The sequence below is a fragment of the Cryptosporidium ubiquitum genome (genome assembly GCF_001865345.1).
Source record: "Cryptosporidium ubiquitum isolate 39726 chromosome Unknown contig_2, whole genome shotgun sequence".
In the NCBI taxonomy this organism is placed as follows: Eukaryota; Apicomplexa; class Conoidasida; order Eucoccidiorida; family Cryptosporidiidae; genus Cryptosporidium; species Cryptosporidium ubiquitum.
Genome location: NW_021639842.1, coordinates 213,952 through 231,133, shown reverse-complemented (window position 1 = coordinate 231,133; position 17,182 = coordinate 213,952). Strand labels below are relative to the sequence as shown.

General features: G+C 28.9%; 9 protein-coding genes across 9 annotated transcripts; all 9 read right to left on the bottom strand.

Moving 5' to 3' along the window:
- Nucleotides 1-81: 81 nt before the first annotated feature.
- Nucleotides 82-984, bottom strand: cubi_00983 (uncharacterized protein; the record flags this gene model as incomplete). Its single annotated transcript, XM_029017995.1, has 1 exon — nt 82-984. One exon carries the CDS (start codon nt 982-984, stop codon nt 82-84), a length of 903 nt encoding a protein of 300 aa, XP_028872946.1.
- A 1,069-nt stretch (nt 985-2,053) lies between these two features.
- On the bottom strand, nt 2,054-2,911 carry cubi_00982 (uncharacterized protein; the record flags this gene model as incomplete). Its single annotated transcript, XM_029017994.1, has 1 exon — nt 2,054-2,911. One exon carries the CDS (start codon nt 2,909-2,911, stop codon nt 2,054-2,056), a length of 858 nt encoding a protein of 285 aa, XP_028872945.1.
- Nucleotides 2,912-3,115: 204 nt separating this feature from the next.
- cubi_00981 (uncharacterized protein) lies at nt 3,116-4,261 on the bottom strand (the record flags this gene model as incomplete). The annotated part of the gene is made up of 1 exon (XM_029017993.1): nt 3,116-4,261. One exon carries the CDS (start codon nt 4,259-4,261, stop codon nt 3,116-3,118), a length of 1,146 nt encoding a protein of 381 aa, XP_028872944.1.
- Nucleotides 4,262-4,664: 403 nt separating this feature from the next.
- cubi_00980 (uncharacterized protein) lies at nt 4,665-5,546 on the bottom strand (the record flags this gene model as incomplete). Its single annotated transcript, XM_029017992.1, has 1 exon — nt 4,665-5,546. The coding sequence occupies one exon, from the start codon at nt 5,544-5,546 to the stop codon at nt 4,665-4,667; it is 882 nt and encodes a 293-aa protein (XP_028872943.1).
- Nucleotides 5,547-7,647: 2,101 nt separating this feature from the next.
- cubi_00979 (uncharacterized protein) lies at nt 7,648-8,418 on the bottom strand (the record flags this gene model as incomplete). The annotated part of the gene is made up of 1 exon (XM_029017991.1): nt 7,648-8,418. The coding sequence occupies one exon, from the start codon at nt 8,416-8,418 to the stop codon at nt 7,648-7,650; it is 771 nt and encodes a 256-aa protein (XP_028872942.1).
- A 480-nt stretch (nt 8,419-8,898) lies between these two features.
- cubi_00978 (uncharacterized protein) lies at nt 8,899-9,807 on the bottom strand (the record flags this gene model as incomplete). Its single annotated transcript, XM_029017990.1, has 1 exon — nt 8,899-9,807. The coding sequence occupies one exon, from the start codon at nt 9,805-9,807 to the stop codon at nt 8,899-8,901; it is 909 nt and encodes a 302-aa protein (XP_028872941.1).
- A 316-nt stretch (nt 9,808-10,123) lies between these two features.
- Nucleotides 10,124-12,259, bottom strand: cubi_00977 (uncharacterized protein; the record flags this gene model as incomplete). The annotated part of the gene is made up of 1 exon (XM_029017989.1): nt 10,124-12,259. One exon carries the CDS (start codon nt 12,257-12,259, stop codon nt 10,124-10,126), a length of 2,136 nt encoding a protein of 711 aa, XP_028872940.1.
- A 959-nt stretch (nt 12,260-13,218) lies between these two features.
- cubi_00976 (uncharacterized protein) lies at nt 13,219-14,202 on the bottom strand (the record flags this gene model as incomplete). Its single annotated transcript, XM_029017988.1, has 1 exon — nt 13,219-14,202. The coding sequence occupies one exon, from the start codon at nt 14,200-14,202 to the stop codon at nt 13,219-13,221; it is 984 nt and encodes a 327-aa protein (XP_028872939.1).
- Nucleotides 14,203-14,452: 250 nt separating this feature from the next.
- cubi_00975 (uncharacterized protein) lies at nt 14,453-15,355 on the bottom strand (the record flags this gene model as incomplete). The annotated part of the gene is made up of 1 exon (XM_029017987.1): nt 14,453-15,355. One exon carries the CDS (start codon nt 15,353-15,355, stop codon nt 14,453-14,455), a length of 903 nt encoding a protein of 300 aa, XP_028872938.1.
- Nucleotides 15,356-17,182: the final 1,827 nt, after the last annotated feature.

Here is a 17,182-nt window from a genome sequence, read left to right as displayed (position 1 = left end):
AGAGTCAGATTGAAAAGAAATACTTGCAACCAAGTAGTTTAGTTATATCTTCATGAACCAAGTTCCATATTTAAGATTCATTTAGTCAATATAAGCCAAACTTACATCATTATTAAATTGAACCTTTTTACTTGAACGTGAAGTGGGAGCGCTTCTTTGACCGTTCGGATTCTTTAAGATACCTTTTAAAGGGGGCGATGGTTGATATCCTCCATTATTCTTTATTTCTTTTTGTGTTAATAAATGTTTTTTACAAAATTTTAGTGCTTCTCCTGTAGCATTGCACTCCACTAATTCTGCCCCAACAGATTTCTTTAAACATTTTGGATAAATACGTTGGAGATAACTTATCACTTGTTTCAGTAAAAGAATCAGTTCTTTACTAATACTTGACATAGATTTACGATATATATTCTCAGCAAGAAAACTAGACGAATCTAGGCTGCGACTCTTCTCATGGAACTTTTTTGCCTTCACAGATAAGATGCATCTAAATAAATTGGCTAAAATTCCCATTAATTTTTGTTCAGTTTCTACTAAAAGAGGATAAGTACTGGATTTATAATTCGAAATATCAATTTGAGCGACTAAGTTTTGTTCTGAAATAGGATCAATACTTTTAAAGTAATTATTTTTACCTACAAGTGAATAGTAATCCGAGAGAACCGGTTTCAAAGTCCTGAGAATACTTTCCAATCCACTTTTCGTACAAACAGGTTTTAAATCATCCTTTCTTCCATTATATCCAAATTTACTTAAATATGATTGGACTGATTCATCTTGGGATTTACCAGCAAATAGTGCTGAATCCAATTTTATAAAGAAATTAGACCTATATGTTTCATAAACATACTCTGGAGCTTGAGCATTTAAGAAAGAGTATTCAATGGACTGGATCTTTATATTTTGGGATAAGTCGTTGAAACTGTTTAAAATAATTGTTATAACAGTAATAATTAGAAATAGATTCCTAAAATTTTTCATGATTAAATTCGGTTGCATAAATATAATTTAATTCTTATTTACGATTATTAGTGACCCTGTTGCAATTTAATGAGTTAAAAAAATTCTTTCAAGTAAAATCAACAATAAATGTTTAAAGTTACGCACCTTAGATAGATCTAATAAATTTTGGGCGCAAATGGTCTATAAGTGATTTTTTGTACACACAAGTTGCTGCAATCATTAAGTTGATACACACAAAACCTAAACACTGGGTTTTTATTATTAAGATTAAAATGTGTTTTTGCCGCCAAAGTATTTACTTGGTTAAATGCATTTTTAGCTCTTGTATTAAAATTTCCAAATGGCCATGGGAGTTTAGTGAAGAATATTTTCCATATTTTTCACTTAAAAATCTGACCATTCCAAATATTATTTGATTTAAAAAATGAACAAATCTTCCTTCATATCAGTTTTCGAAGATTTTTGTGAAAAGAAGATGACCAAATTCAACAGAATGCTAAAAATTAAGATTTTTAGTGTCTTAATCGAAATTTTTCTTAGCTTCTACTTTTAAATCAAGAGGAGATTCCCATTCTCTTGATTTATACAAAAAAAACAGGGGAGTTTGCTGAACTCAAATCTCCCAACTTAAATCTTGAAATGAATATTTGAGTAGGATTCCTTGCAGGAATATATCCTTAAACCCAATCTGTCATTTTTAGCTTAAGTATAATTTATAAAAAAATGGCGCCCTGTCCACCCCACAGTCTGCATGCATTAATTAATTTGGTTGTTTTATTTGACAAGTTCTAGTTTCAACAAAAAAATTAATCAATTCTGAAAATTGTAAAATCCGGAAGTTTCTCATAATTTAGTCAAATTATTTGTAGAATTCATTACCTGCAATATTAATGAGTAAAATGGTTGGAGAAGTGCTGCTAATCACCAGAAAATTTCTTTTTTTTCAAGAAATGCATTTTTTCAGTAGTTAAAGTATAAAGTTAATCTTCCTTTCACATACAAATAAGATTTAACCCCTTTTTTTCCATTCTTCATATTTATTTTTGTTAATCATTTTTGGATTGGAAATCCATTTAGTAGTATCCGACTATATTTGGATATTAATATCCGCGAATGAATGAACAAGGTACATTTTACATTTTTTTTTATGATGTCTACATTCTTTAGTTTTAACCTTTTGTACAGTGGCCAAAAGTTTTGCTTTTTCAGCAGCAGCACTTAAAGTCGAGTGATCAAAAGATGCAGTTTTAATCTTGGTAGAACTTTTGTATTTGCCTTTAAATTTTTGTACCAGTTTAATTAAAACTTTTAAAACATCTTCAGATAATTTTTGCAAAGATGAGAAAAGAAGAAGAGTGGAAGAGTTGCAATTTATTGTGTTTTGAGCAAATTTTTTTTTGGAGTATTTTTCAAGGTTTATTAACATTATACACTGGATTGCTTTCTCTAAAATTGATTCAATTTTGTTCTTTAGTTTTGAAAATGTTTCTCTTTTTTCGGCGAGATAATCATTGAAGGAACTTGTCAAGTATTTTCCGGATGCACTATGTTCTTCATAGTGTTGTATTTGGGCATGAACAAGAATCAATTCTTGAAGGGATTTTTTTAATTCTTTCAATGTTTTTTCTAACATACTATTGTTGCAAGAAAGCGGGCTGGTTAAATCGCTTTTAATTCCAACAGATAAAAGAAATCCACTTGGCTCGGTTCCTAGCACTTTAGTAAACCAACTAGCTGGTAGAAAAGATTGTGCTTTCTCTAAATCCATTAAAATTGAATCTTCAAGTGAAAGCAAAGAAAGACTAGACTTAAGGCTCTTACCACCTTCAGCCCTCAGGAGTGAAACTTCTCTGATTTTCGAATTTAAGATTTCTTGATCGTCATTAACATCCTTAAAAAAAAATACAAAAAAAATTATGGGAAACAAAAAAAACGGTTTAATCATTGTATCAAACAGTACAAATACTGTTTAAATATTAACTTGTTTCAAGAATAATTTATCACAAAATAAGAACTGCACTGATTAGCCTCAATTATTGAATTTTAAAGATCTTAAAATACCATCCAATTGTTAGCGGTAAAATGACTCAATTTAAGGTTCCATGTGGCGCCAAAATACTTGTTCAAAATACAATATTTAAACGAATTCTTATAAAAACACATCATCATCAAGAACATCATCGGGATTAAAGGTAAGAAGAGAAAGTTTCCAAAATGGACTTTCATCGTTGTCCTCATTGTCATCTCTCCTTTGTTCAGCCTCTGTTTGATCCCCTCTACCCTTTTTCCCTTTTTTATCCTTTCCTTTTTTCTTAAACATTTTTCCAAGCTTCAGTTTCATAAAGGTACTAGATTTAGTTGAACTGGAACTTTCGCTCACAGAATCGTCGAATATACTTCGTTTATGTCCGGACTCTGACTGTAAACTTCCAGTTTTTATGTAGCTTTTACACGTGTCAAATTGATCTTTAGATCTGGAAAACTTTTCTTCTTCAAGTTTCTTCGTTTCTCTGATCATTTCAAGAGCAAAGTATATAGCCTGGATTCTTGCTTCGACATCATCATGTTTTTTTTCAAGAAGTTGAGCAATAAGCTTAGCAAACTGTTTTTCTAAATAGCCAAATATTTTCAACATATAATTGGTTATCTCCATGATCATCAGAAAGAAGTAAATAGATATTCTTGTGCAATTGTAATCATTTGGTTCTACTTCAATTTCTCTGTAGCTATGCGAGAATATGTATAATAAGCAGTTGAATAACAACTCCATATAGTTTTTGAGTGCTGTAAAGATATCATCAAATCTCGTGATCAATGTGGCATATTGAGATCGGAATTTTGAATGCAAAGTACGGTCTCGACCTACAGGACCATTTGTTCCATAATTATGTTTATATTCTCCTTTAACCAAGAAAAAAAAACCAACTATCTTTTTTAGTTTAGAATAGTAATATTCTCTTAATTGGTCATCACATACTCCTCCTACGTACATTTGATCATCTACGCCATAAGAACTTAGAAATTCAGTAATTCTCAAATGAGAGGGTTTTGAAGGTGATAAAGGCGATGGCGGTGATTTCATTTGATCTTCAAGAAATTGAACGGCAGCAGCTTCGGATGATTGTCTTGAATTTCTCCCATTATTCGTTGATCTACTTCTTGAACTTCTAGCTCGAGATTTAATGAGGCTAAATTCAATTTGATAATGACTCTCTACAGACTGAGGAGCATGAATTTTGATGTAAAAATAATATAATAAGAATGAAATTGAATAAATTTGTAAAAAAAACTTCATTAAAACTTTTTTCTTGAAAAAAATCAAAACTTTAAATAAAAAATTTGTTTCAAATAAAGAGTTAAATAAAAAATTGGTCTGAAAGTTTTAGTATTTAAAAAATTTGACTTCATTTATTTTTGATTTAAGATCCTTAATTCATTTTTGAATTTTTTAGATTTAGTTCAAGTCTAACACACTAGTTTGTATGGCGCCAAATACATGTAACATTTAGAGGAAAGTAATCATGTATTTTTTTTTTTCAAAATAACTAAATTTTTTTCGTCTCGTATTTTTAAAAACAAAAGTTTATATAAAGTTTAATTTCATGTTTGTGAGCATGAAACATTTTATTACTTAAATTAAACCAAGGTGAGTTTGTACTAGCTTGAGCTTTAATTTAGGTTTGAAGAATTAGATCTGATTATAAATATGTAGTAATAGAGTCTTCAGTTTCAGAGATTACTTTTCCAGATACTCTACCTTGATTTCGACCTAATATTCTAGTCATTAATTTATTTCGGAGATAACGTTTACACTTTTTCTTTTCAGATTTGGATTCTGTAAGAACCTGATTCTGTGACAAAATAGAGCTTTCGACACTCGAAATTGAAACTCCAAGTTGATAACACATTTCTGGGCTTATATTAATCGATTTAAGACATTTGTTATAGGACTTAGATAATTCTTCGAGTACTTCTTTAAGAATAGAAATAAGGATTTTACTCATACTTTTAAGAGAAGAATGGTAAACCAAATAAACAAGGTTGCAACTCTTTTTGTTTTTTCTCATTGATTTATTAGAGTATTTAATTGCAGTTTTGCTTAAAATACAGGCGTATAGTTCAGTAAGTAAATTCTCCAAGACTCTGTTTTGGTTTTGTATTTCTTCTGTTAAATTATTCAATTCATTTAGGAGTTGAGGAGATTGGACTGCTTCATTGACTTGTGATTTTTCTAATTCTTTATTTCTTCCATAATTTTTAAACAATTTAAGCATTAAATTTTCTAGTTCTTGAATCAAAATTTTAATTTTTTTTGTGCTACATTTTTTATTTACAGACAAGTCAAAGCCAATTCCAAAGCTAGTGACATATGCGCTTATTGTATTTGTTCCTTTTCCTGTAAATACCCCAAATTCCCTCACTTGAGCATTCGAAACAAGTGGAGCTCCAGTATTAGTTTCTGTGTTTGCTGTTTTTATGAGAGATATATCTAAGATGAAATTTTCTTCCAATTTATTTGAATTGAAATAAAAGGTGTAGATAATAACTAAAGTATTTAATAAAATGAGATACTTGAACATTTTCTAAAAATAAAAAATAATCTATAGAAATTTCTCTCAAAAAGAGAATAATATAGTCGTTAATAATTCCAAATTGATTTAGATTAAATATGTTAAATTTTTTTTAATGAATAAAGGTAGAAATAATGAGTCAATTTACTATTTGGTACTGCACATGCACACAAATTAATTAAGAAATTAAGACGTATTTATAAAAACAAATTATGATGAGCCACACATTTTAAGCTAAATATTTCTCTATTTTATGCTATGAACTTAATTTTTGTATTTTAAAATGTCAAATAAAATTTCAGAATTTTTTTTTGTAAAACTAATACATGCATAAATAATTTGATTAAATTTGAATACCATTCTCTCTCTCTTGCATGCTCTATAAATTTTAAATTAGGAAAATTTGAGTTTGAATGTAATCTACTTTATCTTATAAAAAAAAACTCTATATTTCACAATTCTTAACTATTAATTTAGATGAAAAACTTGAATATCTCATATTTATTTGGCTTGAAGTCAATCATTTTGTTCTGAACTCTAATAAATTAAATGCAAATTTGAGTATTGATTAATTTCATTTTTGAAAAAAAATACAATAAAATAATTCTATAGTATGGACTATTACAAATCAAAATGGCGGGGAAAACATGCAAAAGATAATTGTGTTAAATGTAAAATATTACTTAAATTGTAAATTAACTGATTCTGAGTGCAAAATTAAGCTTTTCAGTTAAGTTTTATGCAAATGGAACAAAGAAAGAATTTATTTAAAATTTATGAATACTTATACACAATTAGTAAGAGTATGATATTTTGATTCTTGTAATTCTAATAATTAAAAAAAAACCAAAATCAACTCAAGCAGTTATTAGTTACATTATTTTTTTTGTATCATAAAATATAAATCATACTCATAAAAAGATGAGTGTTTACAAATAAACTGGCATAAAATTTCACAAAACACAAGAAATAGAATTTTTCATTTATCAAGTTTTCCAATTTGCATTGAATTTGTTTAAATTTAAAATTTAGTTAATGAATATTGGGGTCAGGAAATTATACAAATAGAATAAAAGCTCATTATTTTAAAAAAAATTTTGTTTATATTAAAAATAAGATGCTAAAAGCATTATAAACGCAGTTTTAAAATAATCTCTTGCATGGATTGAATAATGGATTGGATGTCAGTACTTTCTTTTTTGTGGACTAATCTATACGAATTTTGTATTTAAAGATTGATTAGAAAATGAAAGAAAGATTTTAGACGATTGAGTTTATATTATAGGAGTTTCAAGAAATTAATGAACTACATATACAACTCATATAAACTTTTTCTTCTTATTTTTAATAATATTCGATTCTTATTTGTCCGTATAAAAGCAAATTTCTGCAATCCCTCTATATTACAAATAATTAGTAACCACCACAACAATACAAAGCGGTTATTTTAATGATTTAGTTTTATCAGAAAATTGCAAAATTAATTAATAATAAAGGTTTATGCTAGATCAAGTTGTAGAAGTTGCTATGTTTTCAGATCTTCTTACATTTCCAATTCTACAATATTTTTTTCTTTTTGATAAAAAAGATCAATTCAAAATGAATAGAAATCTCAGTAATGCTGACAGAAATAACATAATACCCATAATAACTTCAAAGTCTTTTACTTTACTTTTCTATTTAATCAATTAATTAACACTATATTGCGATAGATCTATTTCTTTTTTGGTGGTTTTCTCTTTATTATTTCCTTCAAGTGACTTTTACGACTACTTTTTAAATCAAACATTTATTGGTCATTTCTTACAATTCTGATTTACACGTGCAGAATTTTATTACTATTTTCACTAAACACATAGAGAGAAATCATTCTCCAATTTTTGCTTTGAGAAATGGGCTTTCCTCATAAATCTGATATTACGGACTAAAAAGAATAACTTATTAGTCTTTGAAAGACTAATATAAATAGCATTGATAAAGCTTGGAGTATTACCAATATTTCAATTCAGGAAATAAAACTATCGTTTCTGAAAATCCAGAAAACACATTTCGGCGGCAAAAATTTGCATTGGTTACCATATTCTCGTGCTAATGAGTAACAATTTTTAAATCATTTAAAAAGAAACAGTTTGTAAATATTACGTTGAACAAAAGGTTTGCAATTCTTTTGAGTTCGTTTGTACTGGTAATAATAGTAGGTTTCAGTGATAATTGAAGCTTTGATAGCTTTTAGTGAACAAAGTAGGTAATGGCAAGAAGTTTGCTTAAAATTTGCATTGACTAACTGACAATTAGATTTTGATTTGGAAAATTTTGAAAGAGTTTCTTCTAATAATTTGATAATTTTTTTGCTTAGTCTTTTCATCGACAAATAATAAACATATGAATGAATACTGCAACCAATGTGGTTTTGGGATGTACTATGATTTATATAGTCAGGAGCTGTTCTGATTATAATACATGCAAAAATTTTACTAATTAGTTTTTTTAATTCAATATCGGCCTCTTGATACATTTTACTACCCATTTCAATTTGTTCTTGGACTTGATCAGAAATTGATTTCTTTTTTAAATCCAGGATTGAGCCTTTTAAAGAATAATACTTTATAAACATTTGTTTAAGCTCTTCAAATAGACTATTTAACTCATTGCTTGAGCATTCTTTTCCAGTGGTTAAATCATCAGAAATACCAAATTCAGAAATAAAAATTTTATATTCTTTATTTCCTTTTCCATCAAATAATGGTTTTGATTCGAGAAATGGTTGATTTTGGAGTCTACTAACTTGAAACAAGGATACTTGCTCTGTTAGCAATACTGCTGTGGAACGGTTTTTACAAAAGTAAAATATTGCAGTCAATATAAATAAATAAATACACATTTTTAAACAAATTTTTGTAGAAATTCAGGATGGAAAAGTTTATCATATAATATTACCACCAAAACCAGATCGAGTTATTTGCCAAGATTTATTCTTGAGAAGTGATAGAACATCTAGAACAGGAGAACTTTACATATCAACTAAAAATTCTCACAAAAACTCCGTCTGAATACCTTAATATCAACAGAAAACTTTTCTCAAATTTAATATTTATTTTTCTAGGTGAATATTTCAGCTAATGCTCGAAAAACAAAAAATAACATTGGCGCCATTAGTTTAAAACAAGTAACAAAAAAATAGAAATAACACAAACCTTAAAATTTTTCAGAATTGATTAGCGTTAAAATGATCATCTGAACTTAAAGTTGGAAATAGTAATTGCCAATACATTGAATATTTTTAAATGATAGATTTATCTGCGTTTCATTGTTTATTTGTAACTTACATTTGATCAAGGATGAATGATGTTTTGACAGTGAATTATAAAGTGCTCACTTGGCTCGATTCTTCACGTGAGAATCCTGCATTCGTAACCCCCTCTGCTTCATTCTGAACTTGAGCATCCATTTCTAATACACTACTGCATTCACTTTGGATTGAATTAATTGGTTCTCCTGATGAAGGAATGGTATTCTCACCATTTGTGTTAAATGTAAACCACCTTCTTTGATAGGCATCTTGATTATGTATAATGGTTTTTAATGAGCTCTCGTTGTTCAATAATTCTTTAAGGGAGTTCCTAGCACATTTGCACAATGCCCTGCTTTTTTGTTTACACATTTTTTCCTTTACAGAGTTGTATACATTCATCTTTGTTAAAAGGTACGAAAGTTCATAATTCGAAATATCTTTGGTAACAAATGAGCTAAATAGATGAACAAGAGTGTATGCAGGATCATCTTCAGACTCATTACCACCAATTCTACCCCTCTTTGCAATTCCTCCCCTGCTTTGAATAAGTTTGTATTCTGTAAGTGCTCTGCATCTAATACAGAAAATCAGGTAATTCGTCCACTTAGCTCGCTCTCCTTTAAGCCTTTCATACTTTTGTCTAACAGTGGCTAATCTCTCTTCTATTCCTCTGCATCTTCCAATACTACGAGAAATTCTACATCTTCTTTTGCATGATTCTACTGCCTTTGTAAGATTTTTCAAGTAACAATAGTAAGATGATAATTCGAGCTTTAAAACCTGGTCCTTCATTAAAATAATATTTAAAGTTTCCATACTGCATTCATTCACTGCTATTCTGGCATCTTTCCTACGAAGAGCTCCATTACTGCTCTCTTTAAGGTTTAAAAAACTAAATTCCTGAAAAGATTGAACATCGTTTGCGGAATTGCTAAAAAATACAAGCAAGTTGATTCCAATAGAAATAAGGAGCTTCATTTCATATAATTAATAGAAAAATGAGACCTATTCTACAATTTCCAGAGTTTTAATAAACTTATCTAGAACTTAAATAAGCAGGATTTTTGCTCTGTGTTTTGTATTCATTTCTATGCGTAGTTATTGGCACACACTTACAAATTTGAAGTATTCTTTTTCTTCAGAGCTTAAGCACACAGAAATTGTGGCTAATCAGTGTGAAATATTTAGTTAACATTTTATTGTATTAATTTTTGCCAACTTACACACAAATTTCCCGCTCAAAAAAAAATGTAATTGCATGGAAGAACGCATGGAGAAGTACTAAATATGTGAGTTAAGTCCAACTATCTTGAGAATTAGCCTGGGGGACAGAAGGATGAACATTATTATTTTCATTGGTGCCTTTCTTTCCGTTTTTCCGCATTAATTTAAGATTGAACTTAGATTTAGATTTTTGTTTTTGTTTTGAAGTGCCACTTGTAGAGTTTTCCTTGGCCACGGGGAGCTGAGTAGGTTGTTCTCGAGTATTAATATGATTTAGTAAGAGTTCATATATGTTTGATTTGATAATACTAAGTTTTTTTAGATTGAATGGATACACTCTCGGGAATTGTACTAACTGGATATAATCAAATTGCTCAAGTTTATATCTATTTCCGGAAGTTGAGATATACTCGGCAGATTCAGGGATATTATTCGAGTATAAATAGTTCCTAACTAGGTAGTCTTTACACATAGATATTCTTTTGTTTAGGTAAAAGTTGTAAGACTCCATATTAATTTTGTCTGCAAAAATATTATTGAAAGAATGCTCCAGACAAGAGCAAAGTCGTGGCTTTTTCCCACATCTTGTTAAACATGTTGATTCACAGCCACTTGAGATAAATTGTTCTAACTTTTCCTTTGCAGAGTTATATGCATTAATGATGAATGATAAGAATATATGAAAATCAATAGAAAAGTAATATTCTTTTAAAGTACATTGAATAGTTAAACTGTCTTCAGAATCATTCAGAATTATTTGATCAGTTTGAGACAGGTAGTTATTTTTGGCAATTGAGCATTGAGTAATAGCTACAACTGAATCAACTAGGTCGTATCTGAATTTGGAATACAAGTTGAGATATTTTTTGATATTAGTTCTTAATTTATGACATCCTGTAAGCAGTCCTGAAACTTTGTTTTTTTCCCTGCATTTCTTCCTGTTATAATCACTCAAAGAAAGGCGTAACTTGCAGCTAGCCTTAACTAAAAAAGCTATAATCCTCCCAGTTGTCTTTACTATTTTTTTACAGTGTTCTTCTCTATATACTAAAGAAGATCTCCTTACTGGTTCGTATAACAACATTGTGATCAAATTCCTCCATGGATCTTCAAGATCAATTTCCATCTCAATCTCTTTCAAAGGAATAGCGCTTCTAGTATTTAAGTCCAAGTTTTTAACAATCATTTCCTGATTCACTTGGCTTTCCATTCCCTCATCCTCGTACTCAATATTGTAATCTTCTCCTTGTTGAGGGGTGATATGTTCCTGATCTTCCTCTATCTCCATTTCTGGGCTTTCTTCAAACTCAAGTTCTTGATCAAGATTAGAAACTGGGACTGAGGCTTGGGAGGAATCTCTGCTTGAAATGTCGTCCCTTTGAGTACTCGATATAACATCTTTGCCCAAAGGTATTGATGCAGAAGGGCCTTCAGAAACATGGCCTTTTGAAGACTTATTTGAGGCTTTTGAGGAGCCTTCTGAGAAATTTCTTAAGAGATAGTAAATTTTACTGCCAACTGGGCCAATGGCGATGCTTGGTGCAGCACCAAAGTTAGTTTTTGGATCAGACTCAAGACTAGAATCAGTGTCAGAATCAGATTTGTCATGTACTTTATTAGTACTTCTAGAGCTATCTCTTGATTTTTTAGATGACTCTTTTTGATAGACTCTTAGCAGACATCTTCCCTCTGTCCTAACATACTTGATCATAAGATTAATCAGATCTTTGATGTTAATAACAAGTTCATTCTTTACTGCGGTTTTGGGTGTAAATTTCGATTTCAAATAAAAATGAACAATTTTCTGGCACTCTAAAAGGGAAAGATCCAATTCTCTAATTTTGGCTTCAAATAAAAGGAACTTAACTGAATCATTGAATGAGCTAAAGATACAAACATTCCCAATACATTTTTCAAAGTATGCATTTCCCTTAGAAATATATACTGAATTATTTCCTGGTTCAAGTGATACAGAACTTTTCCTATTAGAACTTGTAGCAGAGTTTTCGTCGTATTCATTGTTGTTTTCGTCATCGCTTAGATCTTCACCATTATTAGTACTTACAGAGCTATCATATTGGCTTGAGTCATCCCCACCAACAGCCTTTATTTTAATGAAACCCACCTCCAAATAAAAATTAGACTCCTTAAATATAAAGATGTTGCAGATTAGTATAAAAAGAAAAAATATCAAATTACATGTCATCTTGGAGTTTTCATTTACATGCAGTAATTTATAGATCAATTCTAAATGATTGAAATCTTATTAACTCAACCCAAGTGTTAAAAATAACTTTCAGTTACAGCAACTTTCTGAATAACATTTACACTCCTCAATATATTTTTTTAAGCATAATTTTTTCTCTACCAAAATTATTATAATTAAGAGAAACAGCTAATTACCATTCTAATATTTTTATCAATAAATAATAGCCCGCCAAAAGATACATTTAATGGAAGCCTGAGTAATTATTATCTATTTGGTAAATTTTTGTTTTTCCTATTAATTTCCTCAGTTCTTATGTTTTTGTATTTAAATAAATGTAGGTAACTGGAATATTGAAATTGATTTGATTTTTATCACAAAATATATTCAAAACAATAAATTATTTGAATTTGACACGTAATCTAATGTTTTGCATGCATCCAATTTAGCACCGAGTAATAGAAAGTGAAATTTGAGAATACAAAATTCAAAAGTATCATTTAATTGGAGGAAAATTTATAAGGGCAACATTAACCACTATTTTCTCTTCAGACGGATTATATTTCTCCAAAATACTCAGACAACTACAAGTAAATTCCCTTAGTGTATTTTCGTCTGAATTAGACTTTCAAATGAAGATTTTAATTTTTTGATTTTTCTACTAAGCTTACTCAAATTACTTAAATACCTCGTAATTGGGGACAATTGTTAATTAGAACATTTTTTACTAAATATTTGTCAAAGCTTACAATTCACATTCTCTTAGAACAAATTTGCAAGATTAAGTCAAAAAAACTAAAAATTCCCTCTAAATTTCGAGGATCAAACCCCATAAAAATTAATCTTGGCATTAACAAAAATACATGCACAAATATGCCTTCAGCCAGTGGCGCCATTTGGAAGGACACCACAAGTCTGACTAGTAATCTAATCAAACATTATACTTAAATAGGAACAAATTAATAAAGTTCAGTTAACAACGGACTAACTTGGGTAATTTCTTCCAAGCCTTTTTTGGAGGGGCTAGTAGGAACTTGCATTAAATTCTTGCTGATGGACCCATGCACATTTTTTAAGTATTTGGTGCACCCACTAATGAAAGAACTCTTTTCAATAATTACTTTTTCAAAATAGCTAATTAAATCTTCGATTTGATCAGCAGTTGATAAAATACACCTGCACTTTTTATTAAATTTCCTACACCTTTTTTCTTTACATTTTGAAAGTGAGACAGAAAAAAGACTGTGTGCTGTTACTGTAACTTGATGGTAAACCTTGTAGTTGGTTAGTGTGTAAGCTTCTTCGAACAGTTTTTGCTCGTTGCACTCATTCTCATTTATTTCATCTGATACTTCCACATGTTTCCCTACTATCCACAAACCCTTTGTTATTCCGGCCACACATTCTGAAACTTTTTCACCAAAAATTTTAAGTCTATTTAAAGAATCACGACCAACTTTTCTTTTTCCTTTGTAAGCTTCCTCAATCTGCACACACTTTCTAATTCTTCTCATAATGTTTCCATAACCTTTGCATCTTTTGTAGGCATTTTCTAAAATTTTAAGTTCACATTCAATTTCTTTAATATGAACAAATAATTTGCCCAACAAATTAATCAAAAAGCTAAACACATCGGCATTACATTCAACACTGAATATCTCGTTCATTTCCTTTTCTAGTTTAGTTGATAATCCGATACCATTAAATTGGGTAGAAAAGGTATCACCAAATATACCAATAACTGATTTATCATTTTTTCCAATTCCCTTATCTACGATAATTTTCGAGTCTGAACCTAGTTTTGATACTCCAAACCCACCACCTTCTTCTTTAACTTTTAGAAATGAGATTGCTTTAAAGTCTTGGCCATGCCTTTTACTATATATGTAGCTATCATTTACAAGAATGACAGAAAAAATTAAAAAAAACGAGATTAAATTCATTTACCCTAGTTAAATTTCAAAATATCTTTCTCTGTTTGGGATTTTAGATTTTTTTTACTAAAGTAAATTGGCGGTAAATTGTGAATACAATATGATCTTGAAATTTAAATGGGATTATTTAGATTAATGTTCAAAAAAAATGCATGACCAATCAAAACAAAAATTAGAAACAAATTTTTTTTTTTTCAAAAGTTTAACTTTTAGTGTTAGTTATACCCATTTCAACAATTTGAATTCATTGATGATCACATCATTCCATTAGTTCTATTAAGTCAACCAATGAAGTAAATTTGTGTTCACTAATTAATTCTTCTTCTACATTAAACATATTATTAGATATCAAGTAGGAAATACAACTCCCGAATTCACGTTCCAGGCTTTCAATCTGAAGTTGAAGCTTTTCTTTAGCTTTAGTAAATTCGTCAAATATGGATTTATTGCATTTCTTATTAGTATTTCTGCAACCAAAGCAACCAAAACAACCAAAATTTGACTTTGAATTGTCTTTTCTCAAGTTTGAGAACACCAACAAGTTAAACATTATATGGAATTTTTTAAATAAATTTAGACTTTTCCAAATAGAATAAAGTTGTTCATAAGTACATTCCTTTGCATCCTCTTCAATGACTGCAAAATCTTCTTTGCGTAAATCCTGCCATGACTTTTCTATTGAAACTATGAAGCATTTCAAAATAAAGCGTTCGAGCCGCCTGACTTGATTTCTTAACTCTTGCAATAATTTCTCTAATTTTTTTATTTCTCTTTTAATACAAGCACACTTTTTAAATAAATATGCAAATTTCCCCAATTTATGACAATTTCTTTCATTAAACTTCGATTCAAGATGTTTAAGTTTTTGTTTTTTGTCTTGAAAATTGTATAGTCTTAACAAAAATGAGTTGATTGCTGGTTGTAAAACAGAAATTCCGCAATTTGGAATGAGATAGTTATTTATTAATGAACTTGTCAGTCCACGAGAAACTAAATCTGTTTTTTGAACATTTTCTGTATCAATTAAATCTAAGTACTGTTCATCATCTATGTCAGATTCGAGTACTTCTATTTTGTCATGAAAATTACCTCTGTATACTGCCTTTAGTTTAATTAAACTAATATTTTCGAGACTAATTTTAAGGTGATTATATTCAACCATAAAATGAGTCAAAACAATAAGGATGCAACAAAAAGATGTTAATTTAAATTTAACTAATCCCATGTTGTTCTAGTAAAAAAAAGAATTGGTTTAAGTCGTTCGACTTTTTAATAATCTATATAATTTTGCGGCAGATCCATTAATGGCTTTTTAACCTTTTGCATGCAAAAAGTCATGCTATAATTTGGCGCCTAGTTAAAATATTTTAGAAATACCTGATTAGATGAATCCTTTTCTAGAAAAGAAGCCTAAGGAATATAGGGTAGTCAATGGTGGTAAAAAGTTGTTTGAAACCTTCAATATTAGTAATGTAGAATTGCTATGATGAATATTCTATGAACTAATTGATATGTTTTTATTTCAGGGTAGTGTTCTCAATTTTTTTTAAGTAATTAATATGATTAATTCTACTAAAAATATATTTGTATACATATTTTTTTTTTGCTGGTTAATCCTAAACACGATATTTTAGTTGTGAAAAATTTTCTTTAATATGAACGAAAAATAGGACAAAAATGCACAAATCATTGATGATAGGAAGTTAATTGTGACAAAAAATACTCAAATTTATCTTTCAGGCATTTAAAAAATTTATTATATTTTTTTATACCAATTTCTGAGAGTCATTTAAAAAAAATATATATTTATAAATACACACACGCGTAAGCGAGGATACATGCAATTTTTTTGAACATAAAAGTTATTGGTTTATCCGAACTCTTCAAAAATAGTTTTCTGCCATTAATTTGTTTTTCACTTGTATTATTTTGTAGGTTAATTTTGTAAGTAATTTCCCTAATATTCAATTCAAGTTTAAATGTTTTCTTCGTGTAAATAAAAAAAATAATAATAAAGAAGCTTCCGCATTATTACTAATATTTTTAAATTTTTAAAATGACTGGATATATTTAAACACTCAGTTTTATCTCTTTCAAGCTCAGGTAACTATTTTTCTTTTGTTTACCCTGTTGGAATGTCGGTTTTCTTGTAAATTAAAAATTTGAGATTCTTAAACAGTGGGCAGTATTGCACTTGTGCACAAAAATATTGGAAAATAAATTTCCGGAAGTTTACGAACTTTAGGTAGAAAATTTTTCAACATTTTTAACAGTCTAATATATGGAATTTTGACCAATGGCAGAAATTCATGCACATGATTTGGCGCCAAAGCTGTTTTAGAAATTGATATCTTCAGATTTTGTGCTATTATGTGGAATGTAAAAAAATGATGTATTAATGTGAATAAACAGATAGATGTGTTCTGGAAGAAATACAAGTTTGTTTGGCAATTTATATGATTTTTTGATTCATTACTTTGCATTGTTTTGTTGTTTTTTTGTTGATTATTTTTTTGGTTTTGTTTTCTGAAATAGTTATTGTAACTATTAAATGTACACATTAATTTTAAGAAAATGTTTAAATAAATCCTAAAAGGGATTTTTGCATTAAATTGAGCGATAATGCATATCCTTAAAATATATATGCTGAGATTCGCAGGTAAACCATGAGAGATTGGGAAATTTATTCTTCCCAATAATTACGTATTGAAGAACAATCACACTTTTAAATTTAAAAGTCGAATTGTATCAATACATTTTGAACTCTAACTAATATATATACAAGTTATTTTGTGAATGAATTTTCGAGTTTTCTAATGGGGAAAAAATGTGAAAAAGTATTTCGATCCTAGTTTGAATTTATATATCTGAATAATTTTGATGAGCTCATATTATTCAGCACAAAAATTAAATCATTAAATTATGTCTGTAAGATTTTAATTTGCTATATATTTCTTTTAATAAAACAGTGTAATGGCGCCAATAATTT